This window comes from Protopterus annectens, chromosome 1.part1 (assembly GCF_019279795.1).
Source record: "Protopterus annectens isolate FY-2018-M chromosome 1.part1, PAN1.0, whole genome shotgun sequence".
NCBI lineage: Eukaryota > Metazoa > Chordata > Ceratodontiformes > Protopteridae > Protopterus > Protopterus annectens.
Genome location: NC_056726.1, coordinates 119,269,015 through 119,282,291, shown reverse-complemented (window position 1 = coordinate 119,282,291; position 13,277 = coordinate 119,269,015). Strand labels below are relative to the sequence as shown.

The window sequence follows — 13,277 nt, the reverse complement described above, 5'->3', positions numbered from 1 at the left end:
GAATGTCAAGAAAATTTAGAGAGTAACACAAAAGAGTGTTATATATTAAAATAAATATATAAAATAAATTGAAAAAATAAGGGCATTACTTTTTAGGCAGCTATATTATTTACAAGGCGAAGGGAAGAGGTATATGTGTATTTGGGTAAAACAGTAAAGGAGGATATAAGTATAATAGGGGAAATTAAAAATGTAAAAGGAGAGGTAAAAAGAACATGCGCAAATTAAGAGTGTTGTAATATAGCATGTGAAAATATGTATAAGAGTAAAAAGAAGGAAAATAAGACAGCGTGGAAATTTAAAAAAAATCCAGAATGATTTAAGGAAGAATTTGAAGAATAAATTACTATTAGCAAATTTTATGAAGTACTTAGGAAAGTAAATGTTGATTCAGTATCAGGCCCAGATGGTATAGGGTATGGGATGTACAAGAAATTAGTGTACTAGTAAAGGCAACATGTAAATGTAATGAATAAACTGAAGAAGGAAGAATTTATGAAAAGTTATATAGTGGAAGATTAAAATTGATATGGAAGATAGATGAGAAAAATTAAATGAAAAATTGCAGACCCATCACATTAAATAACACAGATTATATTTATTTATGAGACTAATAAAGAGGAGAATAGATGGAGGGATGTGATGGAAGAAAGTATATATGGTATAAAAAGGGAAGGAATATCAAGAATTGTTGGTTGTGAGAGAAATTGTGGATATTATAAATAAAAGGGAGGATGTGAAATTTATGGTAGATGATATTAGCAAGGAATTTGATACGGCAAGACATGATGATGCTTTGTGGGATGTTATGGAGAAGAAAGGAAGAGGTAACAGAATTAGGAGAGTATGTATGTCAGTGTATCAAAATAAGAGTGAGAGTGTTAGTGAATTTGTTGCTAAGTAAAGAAATATGCATGAAGTGTGGTATAAGACAAGGATGTCCCATGAGTGGAATATTGTTTGCATTAGTAATGAATCTGATACTAAGTAAAGTAGCTTATAAAAATGAAAGATGCCAGATATGTGATGCAAAAGAAGGTGGTGATTCTAGTAGTTTTGACATACACAGATGATATAGTTGAGTTGCTAAGAACAAAATATGGATAAGGACCATGCTGGTTTGAATGAATATATGTTTAAAGGAAATGGGAATCACCTTAAATAAAGATGAAATGAAGGGTTTGGGCGATGTGGTGAAAACTGGGGGGGGGGGCAGTGAATGAAGTGCCTTTGCTAGGGATAAAATATGGGAAAATTATGTAGTTATGATGCAACAGGAGGTTTGATAAAAGCACTGAAAGAAGTATGTCTTCTCTGGGAAATGTATAGATTAACATTCAGGAAAAAGTTTTATCTGGTGAATTCTGTATTAATTGAAAAAATGTGTCTATATTAGAACATCAAAGTTTCAAAACTTCGAATGTTCTAATATCGACCCCTATTCAGTGAAAGCTGAAAACATCGAAGCAACAGAAAACCAAATTTTTTCCTAGGGAAAGAATTCAGTTGTTCGTTTCTGTTTCTTCGGTATTTTCAGCACTGTGGTGGAAAGTTGCGGGTCGGGTTCAAGTAAGTGTGCGATTGAGTGTGGGTTAGGTTAGTTAGGGTTAGGGTGAGGGTTAGGTATGTGTGCGATTGTGCGGATGTGAGGGCGGGTTAGGTGAGTTAGGGTTAGGGTGCGGGTTAGGTATGTGTGCGATTCTGTGGACATGAGGGTTAGGGCAGGTTAGATGAGTTAGGTTTAGGGTGCGGGTCAGGTAAGTGTGCGATTGTGTGGACGTGAGGGTTAGGGTGGGGTAGGTGAGTTAGGGTTAGGGCTCAGGCGAGTGTGTGTGAGTGGCGGACCTTAGGGTTAGGGTTTGGGTTAAGGTAAGGGGATAGTTAGTGGTGTGTGTATAGTTTAGTGTAGGGTTTGGTGTAAGATTTTAGGTGTATGTGTGTGGATTGCTGTTTGTTTGGTGTGCTTGTGTTGTATGTGTTTTGGAATAGCAAATTTTTTCCCTAGGAAAAAATTTGCTGTTCTGTATGTTCAATGTTTTCAGCTTTCGCTGAATAGGGATCGATATTGGAATATTCGAAGTTTTGAAACTTCGATGTTCTAATATAGACACGAAAAAATAGAGTATATGTCAAATGTTTATATGATGCTAGAAAAATATGAAATTAAATTATGCAATTGGTGTAATCTATCATATGGGATTTAAGATTAAACCCAGTGAAAAGAAGTGCATTGTAGAAATGATAGGGGATTTGGGTTACTAAATTTAGTTGATCTGGTTTTTTAAACTTGTACGGAGTATGAAAGTGGGTAAAGGAAGAGAGTAAGAAATTGATAGTGAGATGTTTTAAATATAAGTGCAAAACATTCTGGGAGATGAGAATAAGTTAAAGAGAAACAAATATGTAAATGAAATTAAAAATGATCAAGAAAAGATACTAACATGGAAAATATAAAAAATGATAATATAAAGAAAGGTAGAAGGATGTGGTATAATAAAGTAATGAAACAATATTACTATGTAAGTCCATTGGGAAGTTTACCAGAAAAAGTGATTAAAGCCATTAAAGTGAGGAAGAAGTAGTGTACCAAGATAGTACAGTATTAGAATATGGAGATGGGTAATAAGGAATTTACCAGTAAATGGGGAATATGCCATACAAAACAAAAGTTGAAAGACTATGTTTATTTTGCGAAAAGGAAGAGACAACAAAACAAGTTGCTTTTTTTTCTAAGTGTAAAACAAATTTCTTTGTCATCCTCACTTGTTTATTCCACTTCATCAGCTGCTTTGTGTACCTTTACACTGGTCTGTACTTCAGTCAATATCGATTGGGAAATTGTTTCTGGGTCAGGTTCATTGCAGGTTGCCACCTCATCATCCATTGTAACAAAAGCTTCATCTACTCCTTTGAATTCTGCCATGGGAGATGGATTGTCTGATGGGGTAAAAACATCATGCTCTTGAATTGTGACAAATCTAGCTTTCTTGAAACACTTCGGTATTGTTTCTGGCTGAACTTTTTTCTAAGCAGAACTGATCCAGAGGACAGGATCCAGAGCATTTACTGATGCAGCGGATGAAGTTGCTTCCACAGGCAGACCACAGGTGTGTATTTTAGTAATGACCCACTGCAGAAGCTGGGCTTGGTAGTGCACTTTAAATGTTTTGATGATTCCTTGGTCAAGAGGTTGGATTTTTGAGGTCATGTTTGGATGCAGAAACATCAGTGTCAGGTTTGTGAGATGATTCACTTGCAAGTTGCAGTTGTCTACTGTCAGTAGAATAGACCATTTTTTCTGCTTCATTTCTTGGTCAATACCCCTTAACCACTCCTCAAATAGAGCACCAGTCATTCATGTGCATTTGTTTGATCTCCATGTAATGGGGAGGTCTTCAGGTTTTAGGCTCTTGAATGCGCGTGCCTTTGCCAATTTACCAATCACCAAGGGCTTTAGTTTCTCTCCGGCTGAGCTAGTGCAAAGCAGAACTGTGAAACATTCTTTGGAAAGTTTTGCCCTCTTACATTTGTCGCACTTCATGATGAGGCTCCTGTCAGGCATCACCTTGAAAAAGAGTTTGCACTCATCAGAGTTAAAAATGTTGTCATCTTTGAAGCCTTTGGCTAAGTCTGTCAAATTTTTGATGTATTCTTCCACAACTTCTAGTAGAACTTCATTGGTTTCACCACACAACACTTTCTGGGAGATCTCGTGTCGTAGTTTAAATTTCTCAAGCCAACCCCTTGATGCTTGGAAATCTGTCACTCTGAATTCCTGTGCAACTTTTTTAGCAACTTCTTGGATCATCAGATCGGAGACTCTGGCGTTAACTGACCTCATTTGTTTGAACCAGCTTAATGTGGCTTTATTGACTTAATCAAGGGAAGTTTGTCTCCTTTTCCACTGTAGGTCTCTGCTTTCCTTACCATATCTCTCCAAGTACTCACGTTTACATTTTTGGATGTTGCTAAGTGTGGTCTTGCTAACATCAAATTGTTCTGCCGTCTTTCTTTGGTTGCTGCTTTCCAGAAAATGTAGAAGATCAACCTTTTCCTTCAATGTCAGCTCTTTGAGTTCTTATCTTTGGACCATCATGTCTCAATTTACTGCAAACGTTTTCAGTAATTGTAAGATGTACCTACAATTCAGACCACTCCTTCATGTTGAAAAAACCTTTAGCAACACGTGATAAACAATAGGACATTAGGCTTTATCCAACACATGGTAATAATAAAACATGAAAAAATAACTTACACTAAAGAAAAAAATAATACAACTAAGGGGCAAACCTCACTCCTTCTATACCTTGGTGTAGAGTGGACTCAACTGGTCAAATTATAGAGGGTAAATTAATATTGTGTGTCACAGTCCAAGTGGTCAAGATACAACTTACAAAGGTGGTCAATACAGAGAGGTTGGTTTTCTATTGAGTAAATGTGGTACATGTCTGGTCTATGAAAATAAGGTCAATTTAAGGAGGTGGTCAATGGAGGGAGGTGGTCAACTATAGAGCTTCTATGGTAGTTTTGGCTTTGTCCCTGATTCTTCACCAAAGAAAGTTGAAAACTGAACTACACAGTCATGTATTCTCATATCACCATTTACTTTTCAAGGTGCTGTTATCTCTCTAAGAATGTTTGCTCTTTACAGTAGTGGCACTTTGAAAAGAATGCCTGACCATCCGGTCAGTAAAACAGTAAATTATATTCCTTATTTCTGCTAGCTCTGCAGTACTTTTTATTGCTCACAGTCACTCACAGGTTATCACAACAGTATATCATTTACTTGTGCTGCAAAAGAAGCTTTCAACAAACCCCAAATTAAGTTACTAAAATATTCCTATGTTAAAGTCAACAAAGTCAAATTTGTGATACTTGCAATCTTAAAGTTCACACATTTTATAGGCTGAATACTAGAAGACATACATCACCAATCATTCTAGGTCCCAGAACTTCTTGCAAAGCTTCTGCAACAAGAATGTGACCCACTCGTGCAGCTGTGGAGATCAGATTTGAAGAGATGCTCTTCCTGTGCTTATCCGCACTGTAAGTTGTCTTCAGGCTTGGAGAGGGGCCTACGATGACAATATTATCGGATATAATAAGGCTATAATAATTAGCCACATTCCTAACTCTTTGATTAAAGCAGTTGTCATTGTCATTGCTACTATTTGGTGCCTAGATGTATTACTACATTTGTAAAATTCAATAAAATGGCGGCAGAAAAACAGTATGATATTATATAGTGGCCCACATGCACACACCCACAAAGTGCAGGAAGATTTTTGAGAGCTGTTTCTTAATATGAAAGTCAAGTGCTCAAACCATAGAAAACTAAACAGAATGTCTTGGAACTGTATCTCTTCCAAACCAAAGTCATGAAAGAAAATATGAAGGTAAGTACTTACTTATTTGCTTTTTTGTGTGAAAAAAAAAACAAGTATTTGTCTTTTCTGTGAGACACGATGACTCCAGTGATGATTAAGTTGCATGGGGTGTGGCATGTACAATCCCAAACATGGCAGCTTTACTTGCAGTCTGCATAAATCACAGCTTCAAACAAATGCATATTCATACATATTTATGATAGTATGATCTCTAATTTAAGCACTCACTTCAAAAATTACCAGTCACAAGCTTCAAGCAAATGTTCATTCATGGGATCACTAATTTATGTATTCACTACAAAATGTTTGCACCTCCTTGGGAGTACTTTTTTTTGTTTACCATTTTGAATGTCACAGATACTCACCGTATTAAAGTTTAAGGTTTTCACCATATGAAAATATATATATTTTTCAAATTACTGCCAGCAGTTTTGCTGCCAATATTCCTGGATGCAGTGCACATGTAATACAGAAACATGCACAACACACGTTTGTACACACATTCATGCAGTGACAAACGAAGAATTTGGGCACAGATTGATTTGTCCAAGGACACGTTGAGAAAGGGGGTGGCAAGCTGAATAAGAAGAGAGATGAAGTAGGAGGGTTAGGTTGGAATCTGTTATAGTAAGGTTTGGAAAAGGATGGAGGGGTAAGGATTAAACTGGAAACAGGAGGGGAGTAAGTGATGTCATTAAGGGAGTTATTGTAGTAGGTTAGATCAGCCTTTTGGTGTGGGAGTGTAGTTATTGCAATATCTCCTCATGCACAAGTGACCACTGTGGTAGATCTGGTAACATGGTAAAGGTAAGGTAAGAGCTGAGTAGGAGCATGGGAGGTAAGATCAAAATTTCTTTTTTTTCTTTAACATGGTCTGATTTGCTGGAGAGTAAGAGGATATGCACAGTTCTTTTGGAGAGGTCATTTAGTGGATGGCAGGTTGTGGTGGAGTGTTTCATCTCTGACAACTGCTGATTTGGAATTTTGGGAGTTGATTGACAGCAGTTGTAGGAATGGGTGGATCTGGTTGTGATGAAGGAGAGGTAGTGGGGATGATGAAGCAGAAGTCATCTGGGTTTGATCCTCATGTGGGAGGGCACAGTGCGGTGTGGTGCAGAGCCTGTGTTTTGCTTTGCCACGTTGAATGAGATTCTGTGCCACACTTGAGGACTTCATAGTAGATTGTCACTGATTTGGTCCTGGAATGGGGCTGAGGCTGGCAGCAGCTGATTGTGAATGTGTGGAGGGACAGAGCCTGTGGGAGATACAGCCCACATGTTTGAGGGCATCCGTGTATTTCGAGTTACAGCTGGTTTTGACTTTGGTGGTGTTGTAGTGGTTGTCTCATTGTAGACTTATGTCTTGCAAGTTGGAAGGGTTGTCACTGGAGTGCTCTGTTGCAGTGTTCATGATGGTGAGGCATTGGTGCTTGCCTCATGGTGTCTAGCCACATTATAATGCAGGTTCACTACTGATACAGAGCAAGGGAGCCTGGGAGACATACAGCCTGTGTTTTGTATTCTCTGGGGCTGTGTGTTGGTTCATGTGGAGGGCAAGTGGTGGTTGTTGTTTGGGATTGCAGGGGTGTTTATCTGGGAGATGCTGGTTGAGTTTTCAGTATGCTGGTCTCATATAGTTGTAGGGAACACAGCCAGGAAGTTGGTTAACAGTTGCCATTGGAAGACAGTATGCGATTGAGCAGCAACTAGGAACTTCCCTTTCTTTTTAATGAAAAAAAAAGGAAGAAAAAAAAGTCTGTAATCACTTGGGTACTGGGTTGCTAATAAGAGTTAAGGATTATAGCTCATGTAGGGCATTTCAGTTTTGTTGCAGGCAGGAAGATAGTGGTACTACAATAAGTGGAGCTAGTTGTACACCTACAGGGGACTAAGTTGGGTATGGGAACAGCTGACTATGCAGTGTGGTCATTGACTTTGGCAGGTACTGACCGTTTATATAGAAATATATTAATAAAAAAATAATAATAAACATTTTGGCTTGAGTAAACAAACTGTGGGTGCTTGTCACATGTAGGTAGGATGCTAGTTACAAGCACCATTTTAAATTTGTAACTATCTATACATATATGTATTTATATATATATATATATATATATATATATATATATATATATATATATATATATATATATGGTTCTACCTGACATAGTCGAAACCACACAACACCGACAACCACATCACCGACACCACATATTCGACAGTCCATAAACACGAAACCACACATAACCGACAACGAAATAACCGACGGTACACAAACACGAAACCCCATACACTGCACACACCACAATAACAATTAAAACAAACACATCCCCATTCCACAAACCACACACACAACACAAGCACACCAAAATCCTTACAAGCCCACACTAAACCTTACCCTAACCCTAAGGTCCGTCACTATCGCACTTACCTACCCGCTCCCTAACCCTAACTCACTTAACCCGCCTATCTCCCCTAACCCTAACTCACTTAACCCACCCTATCGCTCCCTAACCCTAACTCACTTAACCCACCCTATCGCCCTAACCCTAACTCACTTAACCCACCCCTATCCCCACAGACCGTCAATCTCCACACTTACCTGCCTGCGATCCGTCACTGCATACTCACACAGCCTTTCCCCATGTCGGCATCCTCGGCGTTGGTGTTGTCATCCGTCGTGTCGGTCTTCTGCATTGTCGATGTTCTGCCACTCGCGATTCGCGTCGGTCTTCTTCGATGTCGATCTTCTGGAGCTCCGGATTCCGTTGTCGGTCTTCTGCGCTGTCGACGAAGTCAGGTAGAACCATATATATATATATAGAAAGATAGATAGATAGTTATAGATATATATTGATATATAGATAGGTAGATATGTGTGTGTTAAGCATAAACAATATAAAGGAATCTTCTTATCAGTAAGATAGGTTGGTGGCTATGCTAGTCATGAGGGAATGTGCTAGCACAGAAGCAGTGGTGTATCAACAGGGACAGGTAGCAGTTAATACACTGTAGTGAAGTACATGTCATTTCATTAATGGGGGTTAGGGTACCACAGACATGGGTGGGGAAGCTTATTTGGAGGTGCTGTTATTATTGTTCATACTCTGTTTTGCAGTTAGCAGTAACATCTATGAAAGAATGATGGGTGCAAACTTGAGCACAGACTGACGAGTTGTTTAAAGAAGCTGAAGGCTTGACTGCTGCAGGGTCCTCAGTTCCAACAGTGGATACAGGCTACAAGACCAGGGGATGATGGAAGCTGAAGAAGGTTGGTTATCATTCAGAAACAAGTAGAGGGAAACGTGTCAGGCAGGTTGTGGAAGGAGTTCAACAGATGGCATATTGCATGCTAACAGGTAATGATTGTAATGTACAATATGTCTTGTCAGATAATGACTTGGGGGTACATCAGGTAGGCGAGTTGTTGGAAGGCATGGATAAGCAGGAGCATAATTGGTTGCATGGATGAGCAGGAGCCTAATCAGTTGCATGATTTTCTGACATTTGAGGAGCAGGTACAGGAGTTCAGGAGTCAGGTAGGAGTGCATGATGTTGCTGGAGGGACAGTTGATTTAGAGTCAGTGCTGAATGATGTCTGGTGTCAGGAGGCTTCAACATGAGCAGTAAATGATAGCTTGGGTTCTTGGCCAGGGGACTGGTTTCCCAAACAGTCTTTTTTGGCCGTTTTATTTACCCCTCATATTACCCATTTGGTTAAGGAAAATATCTGGAGATGGATTACATCAATATGTTAAAATAACCAACCAGCAAGCAACCATGCTGAATCATAAAAATAGATCCAAATATCCAAGAACCAGACAAGCAGGTAGCTATTGACTCCAAAGAAACTTTAATAAAATACGATTAAAATTGTTAAGCACTTTCATCTAAATAAAAATAGACATCATCAGAACCATATAGAAGCGTTTAGCCACTGACTAAAGCTTGTATATGGTTCTGATGATGTCTATTTTTATACAAATCAGGTAGGCTGAGGCAAACTAGTGGTTTTACTTTAGAAAGTAGAAATAGTTATTGTGTCCAGTAGCATGGATGAAACAGTTTAGGAGAATTTTGGGGCAATGGTATGAGGTTATGGTTTTTCGTAATGGGCTGGATAGACTGATGTCAGCACTGTGATTTATTAGCATGATGCACCAAGCTTTAGAATTACAATGTGTGTGTGTGGAAACAGGTTTTCTGCACATTCCTTTTGGATTGGAGACTGTCCGATTTGGTTGAGGAAGGAAAGTCAATAAAAGTTATTAAGAGAGTTGGGCATTGGGCCTCTAGTGCTTATTTAGATGATATAAGATGAGGAGTTGTTAATCTATCAAGTTGTTTGAATTTCAGATGGTGCAGTAGTTATCCTGGGGTATTCATTTGTATTCTGGGCTGGGAAGAGATCAGTCATGAGGCCTGGTGGAAGTATGCTGGGGCTTTCAAAATCAAAATGGAAGGTGGCATAGTATGGATTCAGAGGTTTGCTTTGATAAATAAAGCTTGTTATGTTTGAGATGATAAAATCAGTGTTGGGGGTACTGAGGATTTTGATAATTCACCTAAGGGGTAGTGATTTAGGTTTGGTGCCTAAGAAGCAGTTGTTGGCTCTGTTTGTTGGACATTTAGTTAAATTACTACAGCAGTATCCACAAATGGTGTTGGTATGGTCAGAGGTTATACCTAGGCTAGTCTGGAGATAGGCTATTTGTTTTGCAGCCTTGGAGATGTTAAGGAGTTTTGTCAATCACAGAGTGTCAATGGTATTGCTAGAGTTAGGTGTGTTTGTGATTAAGCACCAATATTTTGATGATAGGTATTTGGTTTGGTTTAGGAGTGATGGAAAACATTTAAGTGAGATAGGTTTTGATTTGTTTAATGTGTGTCTGGCATTGACTTTATAAGATATCATCAGGCAGTTATGAAATAAAATGGAGAACAGCCTGTATACAGGCTAGTGGGGGTAAAAGAGGGATTCTGATGGATTTTTTATATTGCTTCCACTTTCTTTCTTTTCTGTTTTGTGAGGTTTGGGGATTTGAGTGAGTGGAGGGTGTAGCACTGCTTCACTTTCTGGAGGTGAGTGATCAGTGCTACCCATAATGTTGTAATGTTTCCCCTGATGTTTCAGTAAGTGTAAGATAATGTTCAATATTTTCTGTGTTTTGTGAAATGTAGTTCAAGATCAAAGCATTTGTACCATAATATTTATGTTTGCGGCTTATAAACTGGGTAATAAATTGGTTACAATGGTACATGTAGTCTAATTTTTGTCTCAAAGTGCTTAGACAAATGAAGTTTAGGCACAGATGGATTTATCCAAGGACACTTTGAGAAAAGGGGGTGGCAAGTTGAATAAGGGTTGGGGAGGAAGTAGGAGGATTAGCTTGGAAACTGTTGCAGTAAGGTTTAGAATAGGTTGGTGGATTAAAGGGTTAAACTGGGAACAAGAGGGGAGGAAGTGATGTCATCAAAGGAGGGGCTAAACAGGCAAAAAGTTATTGTAGTAGGTTAGATCAGCCTTTTGGTGTGGACTAGTGTAGTTATTCCTGCCTGTCCAGCCTGAGATATTGTAGATTAGGCTGGTGGGTGCCAGGCAGATAACACTGGTCTTGACAGAACTTCTCTTCTGTTCCCCTGTGTTTCTTTTCAGTTTTGTGAGGTGAGCTAAGGTATGCCATCTTGCAATCTGGGGATTTGAGTGAGCAAAGAGTGTAACGTTTCTTGTCTTTCTGAAAGGTGAGCAGTCAGCACTGCCCATGATGTCGTAATATTTATATGATGTTTCAGTAAGTTTAAGCTAATGTTCAATATTTACTGTTTGTGAAACCTAGTGAAAGTTCAAAACATTTGCACTCTAATATTCACATGTGTGGTTAATAAACTGGTTGCAATGGCACATGTCTAAAATTTGTCTCAAAGTGCTTGGACAAACACACACACAGACACGCGCACACGCACACGCGCACACACACACACACACACACACACACACACACACACACACACACACACACACACACACACACACACATACCTTTTCATGCAGCAAAGCGCTTATAGTGATAAAAATGTTGAGCAGTTCACAGCAAGGGAAAGATAAGCCACTGCATATGACTCAAGACTTCTCTGGACCCCCAGAAACCCACCCACCAAAGGATACTGCTGCTTCATTGTTTATAGCCATTGTCCCTGATTATTTTTGCCTTTGTCTACTGATAGCACTGAATGAAAATGTGCAATAGTTAAAGAAGCTGTGTATAGAGAAAACAGTGAAGTGGAAAAAAGTCATACAAAAACACTTGTTTTATATACATGTATTTAAGTATACATAAATATATAGATAGCCACATTCACTCCTACGTGCACACACACACACACACATGCGCGCACACACACACACACACACACACACACACACACACACACACACACACACACACACACACACACACACACACACACACAAACCTATCAGATTTACACAGAAGGTTAAGGCTATTAACAAGCAACTTCTTGTACACTAGGGTTTGATTTCTTCAGCTTCCATTTGCCTAGTACTGAGGATAAGTAGAGTGTGATGGTTTATTTTTAGATTGGGCATTGTAGGATTCATAATAACCTGTATTAGGTTCACATCTGTGAGAAGATGTAGATAAAATATATCATATTTAGCTGATCCCAGGGAGCAAAGTCATAGGAAGTGGGAGGTGGAGAGGTTAGCAGTCTCTGATGCAAGCTGTCAGGGAACATGATGCGAAGAGGTGATGACTGGTCTCTCTGTGCACCACTGGTATTATTTAAGCAGCTGTGACATCTGCCTAAATGACAGTGTGTCAGTGTTTGTATGTAAGGAACTGTGGGAAGGAGCTATCATAGATCGTTGCCACTGCTTAGTAAATGTATTTGACAGAGTTTAGCAAAATTACACAATAGTACCTTGCTTAGCATGAATACTTTTTGTTTATTTTTTAAACTTAAGTGATGGTAAGCCAGAGAACTATAGCATGGAGCTACTATAGCTCTTTACTACAGTTTAGCAAAGGCATTTGGTATAGCAAACAGCTATTATGTAAGGAGTAATAGCTGTTGGTTTAGCCTGAATATGTTTGATTTTTTTTTCATTTAGCTCCACAACATTGAGAGGACTCTTCCTGTTTTTGGTCCTCAACTTTTAGCAGGTATTTTTATTCCACAACTTCATCCTCTGGGTGATAAATCACAGTACTGCTCCAGGGCACCACCTGACCTTTCCGTAACTCTGAAAGTAAACCAAACAAAACAAATACAAACTAGTGAAAAAACAAAGGTGCTGCAAGGAGGTGGATAAAAACAAACCAATTTATTCAACAATAAACGTAAAGCGCTTTTTGTCAAGTAAGTGACATCTGAGGAAGTCAAGTCACTGACTTGACGAAAAGCACTTTAAATTTATTGCTGAATAAATTGGTTTGTTTTTAGCCACCTCCTTGCAGCACTTTTGTTTTTTCACTTTCTGTAACTCTGCTAAGAAATTGTTCTTGAAGCCCTATCATGTAATAATGTTTTTGGATTTTTATGAAGCTTTCATTAATTTGGTAGAGGAGCTTTTTGAATTTATAAGGGGAAGCTGATGGGGAGAGTTAGGTTATTGCTAGTAGAAGGTTTGGAGAAGTAATTAGGAGGATGCTAATGATAAGTTAGTTGGGTTGTGATCCTTGAGTGAAGTGGCCTGACCTCGCTGTCTACCCAGAAATTGTAGAAAAGTTCTTCAGTTGATCCTTTTCCCCTTTGAAGGCATAAAAGATAAAGTAAATCAACCAAATATACTGTGTTAGTTGCCATTTGAGAAGCATGGCATGATGTATAGAAATTACAGTATACAGCTGCAGAATAGTTCAACCAGCCA

The 13,277-nt window shown here is 38.8% G+C and overlaps 1 protein-coding gene across 1 annotated transcript in view; it reads right to left on the bottom strand.

Annotated features, from left to right (window-relative positions):
* The window catches only part of LOC122814238 (dynein axonemal heavy chain 5-like), a 3,525,594-nt gene that overhangs the window by 1,865,256 nt on the left and 1,647,061 nt on the right, over positions 1 to 13,277 (bottom strand). Inside the window, exon 55 of the mRNA XM_044086840.1 lies at positions 4,927 to 5,062. Within this exon, the coding sequence (XP_043942775.1) occupies positions 4,927 to 5,062 (136 nt within the window). The remainder of the gene's footprint in view (positions 1 to 4,926; positions 5,063 to 13,277) is intronic.